At 46.8% G+C, this 13,272-nt stretch overlaps 1 protein-coding gene across 4 annotated transcripts in view; it reads right to left on the bottom strand.

Moving 5' to 3' along the window:
* SRGAP1 (SLIT-ROBO Rho GTPase activating protein 1) overlaps positions 1 to 13,272 on the bottom strand; it is a 319,306-nt gene that overhangs the window by 147,516 nt on the left and 158,518 nt on the right. For all 4 annotated transcript variants that reach the window (XR_007919699.2, XM_070052569.1, XM_002711308.5 and 1 more), the window contains exon 3: positions 10,539 to 10,701. Coding sequence is in view for 3 of the 4 variants with exons in the window: in XM_070052569.1 (XP_069908670.1) it covers positions 10,539 to 10,701 (163 nt within the window). In the remaining variant the exon portion in view is untranslated. The remainder of the gene's footprint in view (positions 1 to 10,538; positions 10,702 to 13,272) is intronic.

Here is a 13,272-nt window from a genome sequence, read left to right as displayed (position 1 = left end):
TTTGGGAGACATTTCTTACAACAAATGGATCTCCAGATATCTTGATTTAAAACCACGTGAATAATCTAAAAGCATTTTTCAGTTGAGGGAGTGAGAAGGGAGCCTGTGCCATAAGAATCCTGCTGCATGATTTCACGATGGCTGTGGATGTTAAGAGCAAACTCTGGTGCTCATTCACACCACGATGCCAGCACTGCCAACCCATGAAAGAACGGAAAGGATGAGTCTCCCAGATGACCCTCACCTCTGCAGGAGTGGCACTGATTTGTCTTCAGAGTTGGCTGCAGGTACAGTGCTGCTTAAATCCAGTCCTGTCAATACCACATCTTGCTGAAGTGCCTTGAAATTTCTGTGGCACAGATACCATTCACTTCTGACTTCAAATACAAATGTGGGGTTTATTTTTCATATTTTTATGAAAATACTATGGGCCAATCATGGTTTCAGTGAATACAAAGGTCCCTCCCCTCAGCAAGTCACACTGGAGTTATGGGCAGACAGAAGGTGAACAGATCAGTAAGCAAATAGAAAATACGTCAGGAAGAGACAATGGGATAAAGAGGAATAAAGCCTGCAGATGGGGGTGTGGATTTTCACTGAGTGAGTTGTGAGCCTTCAGAGGGTTTGAGTAAAGGAGCAGAGGGATCTGCCAGGAATTAAAACAATCACTCTTGTTTTTTCTTAAATAAGTCCTTGATTGGTCATTTCATAGATAATTTTGGGAACTAGTCAGAAGCAACTGTCTTGCTCAGAAGTCCCCCGATTTCAGGCCTCTTCATTTTAATCATCCTAATACTATATATGCAAAGTGTAGTTGTCAGCTGGACTTGGGGAACAGGCCAATTCTCCATTCATAAGTAGCATCGCTTACTGCATATCACTTCCCACTTCATTACAGAAACAATGGTGTGCCTTGCACTAAGATTTTTCTTTAAGGTTTTAGTTTTCAATAAATGATTGTTTTATTATGTCTTATATAATATGTTCATTATACAAAAGTCAGAAATTATAGAAAAACAAATGAAAATAAAAGTACTTTGAGATAATAAAATAATTTTCAGTTTTTTTAAACAAAATGAATTTTCTTTTTTTTTAAATTTATTTTATTTATTTGAAAGACATAGTTACAGAGAGAGGTAGAGACAGAGAGAGGTCTTCCATCAGCTGGTTCACTCCCCAGATGGCCGAAATGGCCGGAGCTGCGCCGATCCAAAACCAGGAGCCAGGAGCTTCCTCTGGGTCTCCCATGAGGGTGCAGGGGCCCAAGCACTTGGGCCATCTCCTACTGCTTTCCCAGGCCACGGCATAGAGCTGGATCGGAAGAGGAGCAGCCGGGACTAGAACCGGCGCCCATATGGGATGCTGGCGCTTCAGGCTAGGACTTTAACCCGCTACGCCATAGCGCTGGCCCCACAAAATGAGTTTTCAAGTGCTTTTTGATAACTATTCTCAATGTAATTATGGGTTAAATTACTAACATTAGAGTTTTAGTAACGAAGAATCATACTCTGGCAATGCATTCAACTTAGCTACCATCAGTTATTATTATTATAAAAATTTTTCAGATATATTATCTGCTTAATGTTCTTCTTGTAAGTCTTTGATAAAGCTTTTGAACTGTTGTTGAAAACCATCACAGAGTAACTCACTTGCTACATAAATAGGCAGGCCTCAGGGCAGGTGGTGAGCTCAATGATTAAGTTGCCACTTAGGGATCCAGCATTGTGGCATAGCAGGTAAAGCCTCTGTGTGCGATACCAGCATCCCATATGGGTACCAGTGTGAGCCTCAGCTGATCCACTTCCAATTCAGCTCCCTGCTAATGTGCCTGGGAAAACAGCAGAAGATGGTCCAAGTACATGGGCCCTGCCACCTGCATGGGAGACCTGGAGGAAGCTCCTGGCTCTTGGCATCAGCCTGGCCAGACCTGGCCATTGCAGCCATCTGGAGAGTGGACCAGCTGATGGAAGATCTTTCTCTCTCTGTGTCTCTCTCTGTGTGACTCTTTCAAGTAAAGAAATAAATCTTTAAAAAAAAAAAAAAAGATGCTATAAGAGACTATTTAGGATGTCTGCCTCCCATACCAGAATACGTGTGTTCAACACCTGGCTCTGGCTCCTGACTCCAGCTTCCAGCAACACAGACCCTTGTAGGCAGGGGTAAGTACTCAATTTACCCAGTTCCTGCCGCCCAGGTAAGAGACCTGCGGTTGAGTTCCTGGCTCCAGCTTTGACTTGACCCAGCGCTGGCTGTCACAGCCATTTAGAGAGTGAATCAGCAGCTGGAAATTCTGTCTGTCTCTCTCACTCTTTCTGCTTCTCAGATAAGTATATTTTAAAATGTTTTAAAATGACAAGCCAGGCTAATCATGCATATCCTGATGTTACTAGGGAATAAAGGTTACAACACACATCTAAGAACAGGTGAAGTAGCAACTGTTATTCACTCAACACTCCCTCTGTGCCTGCCACCCTGATAAGCAATTTATAACAAAAAATGTAAAATATTTTCTAAAATACTTCAGAATCTTACACCATTATAAGAACTGGTAGTTTGGTTTTGATTTATTTCTAGAAAAACAAGCTAGCCATAAGGTCGATAAAACTCAAGAGAACCAGCTAGGAGTGCAAGCTGGGACTATTCCTACTAATTTTTCCAAGTCCTATCAATAATTAAGCTGCCCCTCGAGGCCACCAGAATAGCATTTAATTCTTCCACTACACTGCGCTGAAATGCTTTGAAAAAGTTCCTCTTGTTATATTATTTACCACTGTTACATAAGCATACTGAATTATATGTGGTAGGTCCCTGCTGATAAAATAGCCCATTTATATTTCATTACTAAATCACAGGCACAAAAGGTAAGACTTTCACCAAAGACATGAAATTCTAATGAAATCTTAAGGGCGCACTCTGACCCAAGAATTCCACTTTACAGAAAGTGGCAAAAGCTAAAAATATGAATGTGTGAAAGATTTTAATGTCCAGCAACAGGGAAGTAACACAGCCATGCAGACAGTGAAGCTCTATGGAGGCAGGAAGTAGCCTATTTTAAGATTATTTCCAGACATAAGAAACGTAAGTAATATTTTACACGAAAAAAGTAGGTTCCCAAGCCATATGCAATGAATCTCATTTTCTGAAAAAAATCTATGTATGTTTGTAAATTAGACGTGTGTGTATAAAGATTGAAAAGATATAGCCCAAAATATTAATAGTAGGTAGTAGTATATGGGTAATTGTTATTATTTTTTATGTTTTATGTTTTTAGAATCTTGACAATGAAAAAAATATTTGTAGGGAGCCTGTGCTGTGGTAGAGTGGGTTAGGCAGCTGCCTGCAATGTCTGCATCCCATATGAGCACTGGTTTGAGTCCCAACTGCTCCACTTCCAATCCAGCTCCCTGCTAATGTGCCTGGGAAAGCTGCAGGAGAAGGTCCAAGTTCTTGGGCCCTACCTACCCTTGTGGGAGAACTGGATGGAGTTTTGGGATTCCAGCTTCAGCCTGGGCCAGCCTCTGCTGGTGCAGCCAATTTAGGGAGTGAACCAGTAGGTGGAAGATCTCCACCCACTCCGACCACCCTCCAAACTCTGCTTTTCAAATAAATACATATATGTTTTTTAAAAAATGTACTTTTATATGTATTTACTTGAAAAGCAGAGTTTGCGGTGCCAGCACACCAGGTTCTAGTCCCAGTCGGGGCACTGGATTCTGTCCCGGTTGCCCCTCTTCCAGGCCAGCTCTCTGCTGTGGCCCGGGAGTGCAGTGGAGGATGGCCCAGGTGCTTGGGCCCTGCACCCCATGGGAGACCAGGAAAAGCACCTGGCTCCTGCCATCGGATCAGCGCGATGCACCGGCCGCAGCGCGCCGGCCGCGGCGGCCATTGGAGGGTGAACCAACGGCAAAAGGAAGACCTTTCTCTCTGTCTCTCTCTCTCTCACTGTCCACTCTGCCTGTCAAAAAAAAATGTACTTTTATATTAAACAAACGTATTTTCTCTTCCTGTGCACATATAGATTGGTAGTTTTCAGATTTTTTTAAAGATTTATTTTTTCATTTGAAAATCAGAGTTACACAGAGAGAGGAGAGGCAGAGCGAGAGAGAGAGGCCTTCCATCCGATGGTTCACTCCCCAGATGGCCGCAACGGCCGGAGCTGCGCCAGTCCGAAACCAGGAGCCAGGAGTTTCTTCCAGGTCTCCCAAGTGGGTGCGGGGGCCCAAGGACTTGGGCCATCTTCTACTGCTTTCCTAGGCGACAGCAGAGAGCTGGACTGGAAGTGGAGCAGCCAGGACTAGAACCAGCACCCATATGGGATGCCAGCGCTTCAGGCCAGGGTGTTAACGCGCTGCACCACAGCGCTGGCCCCCAGATGTTTTAAAACTTACAGATGGACGTTGTTTTCAAACAAGGGATCTGTAGTAGACTGGTACCTAACTAACTTGCACAAAAGCATCTGTGCGAACAGTCACTTACTTTAAATGGACTCCTTAAAAGCCCAGCTTCCTCCCCTAGCCCTGCATGAAATGTCTCTGGCAGTCTTCACGGTGCTGTACTTCAACAGAGCGTGGCTGGCCTCGGGCAAAGGAAACATGACCGTGACCTTCCTTCTTCCAGGTGAACCCACACAGTCAGCAATGGAAAAGTGAGTTCCTCTAATTCCTGTGACTCGGAACCTGTGGCATTTATGGCAAAGGGGGCGATGCTCAGTGGCTTCGGCCCGTCTCTGCGGCTTTGCGTTCCTGCCTCCAGCGTGGATGACTGACAGATTTCTGCTGCCCCATCCCAGAATTGCCATTCTTCAGAATTCTCCCAAGTAATGAATGCACAGGGCCAAGAATCACACCACCCCATTCACACACGTTTCTAACCCCATGCACCAAGTGACATTTCCACTTTGATTCCTCATCCCTGACCTGTGGGGTTCCTTGCTCATAGCTGTTCCTTGCACAGCTATGAGGATGTGTCGGAGATGCAGCGTGTGGTGCTCAGAGAGCAGTAGGAGCTTACAGATGTCTTTATTACCAGTGAGCAAGCAACATAAATTAAGCTAGTACACACGCTAACAAAGATAACATTATATACATTTGAAAACCATCCACAAGGAAATGACAAAGCCAATTTATAGCATTTAACACACTCAAATTTATAGCATTTAACACACTCAAATGCCATCACGTTATAGTACTCCCTCTGACCTACACACTCTTAGTAAAGTTCTTAAAATTGGCACCTAAGATCCTGCGATGAGGTGCTTCAATGAAGTGATTCCTGCAAGCTGGCTGTGGCCTGGGCTGTGGCCATGAGGGCTGACATTAGTTACAGTTTTATGTGTAGCATATGAATGGCCCAGTTTTCTGGTTGCAGCGCCAAGCCACATGTAGCACACGCTCTCTGTCAGCGTGAGTCATGGCAAGAAGGAAGGAGAGTCTCATGACTCCTGGAGGCGGGGCTGGAGAACAGCAGGAGGCAGATCGCACCACTCAGGGGCCTGGTCTTTGGGAAAGAAGGAAGGGTTGATGATGGCGAACCCTGTGCACAAGGAGTCCCCTAAACGGTCAGCCAGGGCCCTCAGTGGGGAAAAGGAGAGTCCACTTGCACCCGTGTTCACACTGTCCGGGCTTGAAATTGCATCAAATAACCCTTCTCATTCAATGAGTGGAGAAACCAAGGCAGCTTCAAAAGCAAGGCTTTCCACGTGAACAGCTGTGGGGCCCGAGTGTCAACCAGCCCAGGGAATTGCTTGTTTATTCCCTGATTTCCCACTAATTTTAATTTAGCCACAAGCAATGATACTGTGAAAGCGTTTCTCAGAATCTGTTTATAAATATGATTTGGAACTTCCTAGTAAGTGATACATAGAATGATGATTGGGATATGTTTGCCACACAGTGGTACCACATAGTCTATGTCAAATGAGGACACTTAGCATAAGATCTGGGACAATTTCACAGTGCATAATTATGAGTACTATAGGCATACGGAGTAAGTGTTTACAAAATCCCAGTGAAAAGTTGCTTAGGACTTAACTAGAACTGGTTGCAGTCTGTGAATGACATATGAATCCTTCATAGAGTTATCTAGAATATGATAGTATACCCACTTTCTAGATGTGGAAACTGAAGCTTAAGAGATTTACAGATTTTTCCACATTCACACATCTACTAAAGTAGCAGAGGCAAGACACAAAATATCTGATTTCAGAGCTTAAAAGCAGAAAGATATACTATTCTAAGAGTATTAATTTAGCACTTTAAAGGCCTCTCTTTGAATGACTGGATACTGTTATTGCTTATTAAACAGTCCCATTTTTCTGTTCAGTGTAGGCCATTGTGTCAATAACTGTTTCTGTTATAATTAAGATTTTTTCTTAATGTATTTGAAAGGCAGAATTACAGAGCGAGAGAGAGAGATAGAGAGGGAGGGAGGAAGGGAGGGAGGGAGAGAATACCTTCCATCTACTGGTTCATTCCCAAAATGACAATAGCTGGGGCTGGGACAGGCCAAAACCAGGAGCCAGGAGCTTTTTCCAGGTCTCCTACATGGGTGCAGGGGCCCAGAGATTTGTGCCTTCTTGCACTGCTTTCCCAGGTGCATCAGCAGGGAGGTGGATTGGAAGTGGAGCAGCTGACAGTTGAACGGCGCCCATGTGGGATGCTGGCATTGCAGGCAGTGGCTTTACTCGTACCACAATACAGGTCCCAAGATGTAAATTTTGCAGCAGTCCCCGGTAACTCTGCATGGATTAGGTATTCTTCTAAGTGCCTTCTCCATTATTATATCCATTTGGACACAGAAGCATTTCTGGAATGACCTGCTCCGAACTCCATATTTGACAAAGCAGTTTGAGTAAAAGGATTCTGTCACTGGCTAAGCCGAGTGAGACACAGCGGCCTGAGGCCAGGACCACCAAGCACACAGCCTTGCTCTGGATCTCTTCTCAGAGGTGAGGCCTTTTCTGAAAACGAGGAAGCCTCAAAATCTTCTCGCAAAACAGGCAAGCATTATGCTAAGGACGACACGGCACTTCTAACGGTTGCTCAGGCCAACTTAAATGCTCTCTGTTGACAGAAAATACACTTCTAATCTAGAACCATGTAAAGAAGGCAGCTGGTGCTGGAACAGAAAAGAGAGTCCGGGGTTCTGATGGAAAAGGTCCCGGAATTCTTAGGACTTGACAGTAACAGGTTCTGGCTTCCTGTCCTTCCAGGTGACAAATGTGTTCCGGCTCCTGAACAAGCTCCGGTCTCTCCCTTTTGCCCTCTGCCTCTCAGGTTCTTTCTTTTTCCAGCAACCACACAGATGGCACGGCGAGGGGTGTCACCTGCTGTGTTCACTTGAGGAAGGTAGAACAGGGTACCTGTGTGGTGATGACAGCTGCCTTCCCAGCTGGTGCGCAGTGGCTAGGATCAGGAGGAAATTCAGGGAGCAAGCAGCACTCTCCCTGACAAAGGCCAAAGGAACTGGGCACCCGCTGTCACTTGGCAGTTTCCAAGGACTCTAATTCTTTGAGTCCCAGGATATCTGGATAAGAAGAGAACTGCAGGTAGCAGACCAGGCGGCATGCCTGTTTTTTGGATGTTCATTGTGCATTCCCTAGAAACTCATGCCGCCCACAACTGAGAATATCGGTGGCTAGTTGTTGAACTCATAGGTGGTCCCTCTCCGGGAATTACCTTTGGAAATTACCCTCCAGCAAAGGGAGGTGTCTCACCCCAACGTTACCCAACCCCCCTCTAACAGCAGCCCAAATCCAATGGCTGCAAAACGAAGGCCACACTTCCTTGCCTGGGTATAAAACAACTCCACAGGCCAGGCCAGCCCCAGCGTGCCCACAGGCTCAGCTTCACCCTCTGTCCAGGCCTGCCTTTCTCACTCCCTTCATGAGTGGGGCGCATCCTCTTGAAACCTCCCGAGATCACGAAGAGAACGAGCTGAAGGGCTGGGATTCCCATCCAAATCCATGGGACTTGTAGTCCTGAGTTCCTATGAGCTTTATCAAGCCCTTGACTCTTTTTACATCTTAGCAAGACATCCGTGTTTTCCAGCTGCACAGCCCATCACTCGGGCAGACAGCCCCCGGCTCTGCCTCATCGAGCCCGGTCCTTTTCCTGAACAGATGTTTTCACTGGCGCCATCGCGGCTCACTGTCCTTGTCTTCTGGGCACGTGCCGTCTTTTCCTAAGAACCTCACTTCAAATGTTCCCTCTCGGGGCCGGCGCCGTAGCTCACTTGGTTAGTCCTCCTCCTGTGGCGCCAGCATCCCATACGGATGCCGGGTTATGTTCCGGTTGCTCCTCTACCAGTCCAGCTCTCTGCTGTGGCCCGAGGGGGGGGGGTGCAGTGGAGGATGGCCCAAGTGCTTGGGCCCTGCACCTGCATGGGAGACCTGGAGGAAGCACCTGGCTCCTGGCTTCGGATTGGCGCAGCGCTGGCCGCTACAGCCATTTTGGGGAGTGAACCAACGGAAGGAAGACCTCTCTGTCTCTCTCACTGTCCATAATTCTACCTGTCAAAAAAAATTTAAAAAAAAAAGTTCCCTTCCGTGTGGACAGCTGCCTGACCCCCGAGGAGGGCACAGAACCTCAGCCTTCCAGCTCCCTCTGCAGACGGCTGCGCTTCCCTTTGGTCTGGTGACTGAATTATTATCATTGAGTTCCTTGCAGGCAGGGCCATGTCTTCCCACAGCCTCCCCAGCCAGCCATGTTAAAGATGTTTCACTGAATGGAGAGATAAATGACCTCGCCTGGGGTGCTGGTCCCAGAGGCCCTGCTGAACGGCTGCCAGCACTCTTGTGGCTGGAAGCATCACAGAGCGCCATCCAGGGCCCGGTGTTATGGTGCAGCGGGTCAAGCTGCTGCCTGTGATGCTCACACCAGCATCCCACAGGGGCTCTGGTTGGAGTCCTGGCTGCTCAAGCTCCTGGGAAAGCAGCAGAAGATGGCCAGAGCGCTTGGGCCCCTGCCACCCATGTGGGAGACCCAGATGGAGATCCAGGCGCCTGGCTTTGGCCTGGCCCAGGTCTGGCCCTTGCTGCCATTTGGTGAACCAACAGCTGGAAGATCTCTCTCCCTCTGTGTAATTCTTCCATTTCAAATCAACCAATCAATCTTTGTTTTTTAACTGCCATTCAAATATGGAGAAACTGTGGCTTCCTTGAGTAGGGGGACCAGCCTTTTTCCATCTTTGTGGCCTTCCAGCGGTTAAGAACACAGTCTTCTGCTCACCCTGACACTGGTGGGGTCTCGGCAGAACCAGCGGACAGAGAAAATCAATTCCCTCCGTGGCTCAGCCTAAACTATTTTCTTTTTAAATATCCACTACTTACAATACAGAGGATATTTCTATACCTATTTTCTTCTTAATTAATACAAAATACCTCAAAAAAGGTAATACAAAGTGGAATTAAATGATGTTTATTTTGGTGCAAAAAAAATCTAAATCTTGCATAGTTTTTTCATCAGATGCATTTTCCATGAACTGTTCAAGACCCCCTCGTATGCTCCTTAATTCCCAATCTTGAAAATCCCTCCTTTGTTTGAAGCATTTGTATTTTCTATTTCATAGAACTCAGGATGGCTTAGAGCTTGCTAAATCCCACTTGCAGGTTGCAAATCAAACCTAATGTGGCTACATCAAACCTGGCTACGAACTCTTCCAGCCGCCAGCGTTACACTATGTCTTTGTTTTAAGGAGCCTCTTTGAAGCATAAATAAGTCATTAATCTACAGGGCAGCTCCCCCAACCCTTCTGAAACTGCTCATTCTTTACTGGAGAGAGGTGCAGGGAGGGATGCAGGCACCAACTTCTGCTGGTGCAAAGCTGAGACGGTGAGGGAGCCCCTGTCCTACACGCCCAAAAACCAAGAGGCAAGCTGACAGGGCAAGCAGTGTACTCTCCGCCTGGGAATTACTGTCCTCAGCCCCAGCGGCCAAACAAGAAAACCACTGCTGAGAGCTGGCTAAGGCCAGGAGAGAGGACTCACAGCCCTGAACGCTGACGTCTTAGTTCCTAGTGGATCAGGGAAGGAAGAAACCCTCTGGTGTGTTAGGAACTGAATTTCCTGAGAAGTGCATCTGAATCTTATTCACGGCTTCACTGTTTCCACTGCTGGTCGGAGGGGAGTATGGAAAAGCTGTGACCACATTTTCCCTCAGAGAGCTGCACATGGGGTTGCCTTGCTCTTCACAAGTCTCTGATCCGATACGGGCCCCGAATGTGAATTGGAGGCTTTTCTGCGGATCTTTTGTAAGTGCAGGCTGCCACGCACTCCTAAGGACAGCACTGCAATTGGCAGCTGCATCTTATTTCAAAATTTTGCTCACAATGTCCGGGTCACACATTCATTGGTTTACACCTCTGTAACTGCGCCCGCTCAGGTTTAACTCTGCAATCTGTTATCTTTGCTCATTCTTTAAATGTTTTCCCACAACTATTTCTTGAGTACTCAATTTGCAGTGGACACCGCGATCAGTGCTGGTGACCAGCAAAGCAGTTAACAGAAAGAGAAGCACACTGCCGGGAGCTGGGGACGGTACCTTCTTAAACATCCGGGTGGAATCCTCGCTGATCTGCATGAACCGCATGATCACATTGTTCAGGTAGATGTCACTCAGGGTGGCGTGGTCCTTGCTTTCTCTCCTCACTTGGTTCAGCAGCAGGTACCAGCAGTTCACTGGAGACAACAGGTTCTGGTCTTTCCTACGAAGAGCAGACAGACAGCGTGAACACCAACTCCCAGGCCGCCCCTATCAACCGAGTGAAGGCATCAAGACCTGCTGTGGAGTCAGAACACACGGGCACTGTGGCTCGCTGCTCGCTGTGCTGAGCTTTTCTCAGAGTAAGATCCTGAACGGCTGTGCAGCCTGTGGGGGGCTCAGAGACAGTGACTTGCCAGGCTTGGGAGGAAAAAACCTGAACCGAGAACTCCGGTGAAAACCTGTGCTCCTGGAAGGGCTGTGGGACCCTGACATAGTTAGTGCTTGGGCAGCCCTTCGCTGCAAACAGCCCACCCAAGAAAGCAGTCTATGTTGACATAAAATCAGTGGACCCCCGTCTCACGGAGAGTGCTAGTCACTGCACAATGTCTCCTTTGATTGTTCAGTCCACTGTTGGACACGTAATGCGGCTATAGTTACGCTTTCTGGTGAACGTAAATTTGAGGGCTATTTACAAATCCCTGATGTGCAACCTCCAGCCTCGCCAAAGGTGTTCCCCGGGATCAGAACTTCACGGCATCGTTTCAAGGCTCATGAATAGAAGAACCAAGAAGTTTGCTGGCTCAGGACTTGTCACATGTCCTGCTGAAACCCATTAAACTGTCCCAGGTTTGTAACTGCTCCTTGTTTGATTCGCCATAGTAAAGCTAAAAGTGAGTATGAGCCATAGACATTTAAAAAGTTCTTAAAGAAAAACTCCAGCCACAATCAGCGAGCCAGTGGGAAGATTTGCTTTTTAAAATGTATCATTGTTGGGGCTTGCACTATGGTGTAGAGGGCAAAGCTGCCGCTTGCGGTGCCGGCAACACACATGGGCACTGGATTGAGTCCCAGCTGTTCCACTTCTGATTCAGCTTCCTGCTAAAAATGCAACAGAGGATGGCCCAGGTAACTGGGCCCCTGAATCCACATGGGAGACCCAGAGAGTGAAGCAGAGGATGGAACATCTCTGGTGTTCCCCTTCTTTGCAACTCTGCATTTTTTTTAAAAGATTTTATTTGTTTGAAAGGCAGAGTTACAGAGAGAGAGAGAGGGATAGGCAGATATCTTCCATCTACTTGTTCACTCCTCAAATGGCCACAATGGCCAGGGCTAGGCCAATCAGAAGCCAGGAGTCAAGAACTTCTTGCAGGTCTCCCACTTGGGTGTAGGGACTCAAGCACTTGGGCCATATTTTGCTGCTTTCCCAGGCACATTAGCAGGAAACTAGATCAGAAGTGGAGCAGCCAGGACTTGAACCAGCGTCCATATGGGATGACAGGCTACAGGCGGTGGCTCTGCCTGCTACACCATAGCACCAGCCCCATAAAAATAAAAAAAGTATAATTGTTTTATCAACTAACTATAAAATGGCAAAATAGCACACAGTGGTTATCCTTACTCATAAGTTTAAGGCATTAGAATGGTTATCCTAACTCAGGGACACATGGACTATTTAACCAGATAAATTATCCTCTTACTATTCATTATCATTTAAGATTTTGAATACCAATTAAGTCTGGAAAGAAATGACTAAGTCAAACCTTCCTACAATTAAGTCTGTCAGATTCAAGAGTTAATGCTGCATCAGGACGTTAACACTCTTCGATACAGCAGTTCGGAGTGCCTGGGTTCTAGTTCCAGCTCTGCTTCTCCTTCCAGTATCCTGCTGATGTACATTCTGGGAGTGAGCACATGATATAGCAGTTGGGTCCCTATCACCCACGTGAGAGACCTGGATTGAGTTCCTGGCTCTTGGCTTCAGCATGGCCCAGTACTGGCCCACGTATCTGGAAATTGAACCAGTAGATGGAATATCTTGTCTGTCTGTCTGTCTCTATTTCTCTGACTTCAAATAAAGTGAAAATGAAAAGAAGATACTTGCATTACCTATCAGAGTATCTGGCTTCAATTCCCAGGTCCGGCTCTGACGTCAGCTTCCTGTTAACACATAGCCCAACAAGCTGCAGGTGACGGCTCAGGTCACTCAGGTGAGAGACCTGGATTGAGTTCCTGGCTCTGGCCCTGGCCATTATGGGCATTTGGGGGTGAGTTAGGGAGTGGGAGTTGTATCTATCTATCTATCTATCTATCTATCTATCTATGTTTGTCTCTCTGCCTCTTGAACAAATTAAAAAAACAAAAACTTTTCCAGAAGAGAAAGAAAGCAGAGGCTGGATGCAGGAATGGGCATGGGGGAGGAAAAGCCTGATGAAGGGCGTAGAGCTTGTATCCCTGAAAGCAGCCTTCCATTCCTCCTGCTTGTTGAGAGTTACAGTCTCCACTAGGGAAGCCCCCAAGCAGGGGCAGAGGTTCCATGCGGGTAACAGGGCCTCACTCCTGACCTCTCTCCACTCAGCTGCAGAGGTGACTGCTGTCTTACTGAAAAGAGCTTTTAAGGCCACCATATGTGCTGAGGCAGCCCACACATTCTTTGGAACATGCCACACTTCCTTGAATCCTCAGTGCCCTGCCCCGTAGGAAGCCTGAGATAACTGTTATTTTATTCGTCGAGTAGATACATGATAATTATCACCTTAACTAAGAGTACAGCATAATAATATCAATAATAACA

Source organism: Oryctolagus cuniculus, chromosome 11, assembly GCF_964237555.1.
Source record: "Oryctolagus cuniculus chromosome 11, mOryCun1.1, whole genome shotgun sequence".
NCBI classification, from domain to species: domain Eukaryota; kingdom Metazoa; phylum Chordata; class Mammalia; order Lagomorpha; family Leporidae; genus Oryctolagus; species Oryctolagus cuniculus.
Note: the sequence above shows the minus strand (reverse complement) of the source record. Positions and strands in the feature narration are given on the sequence as shown.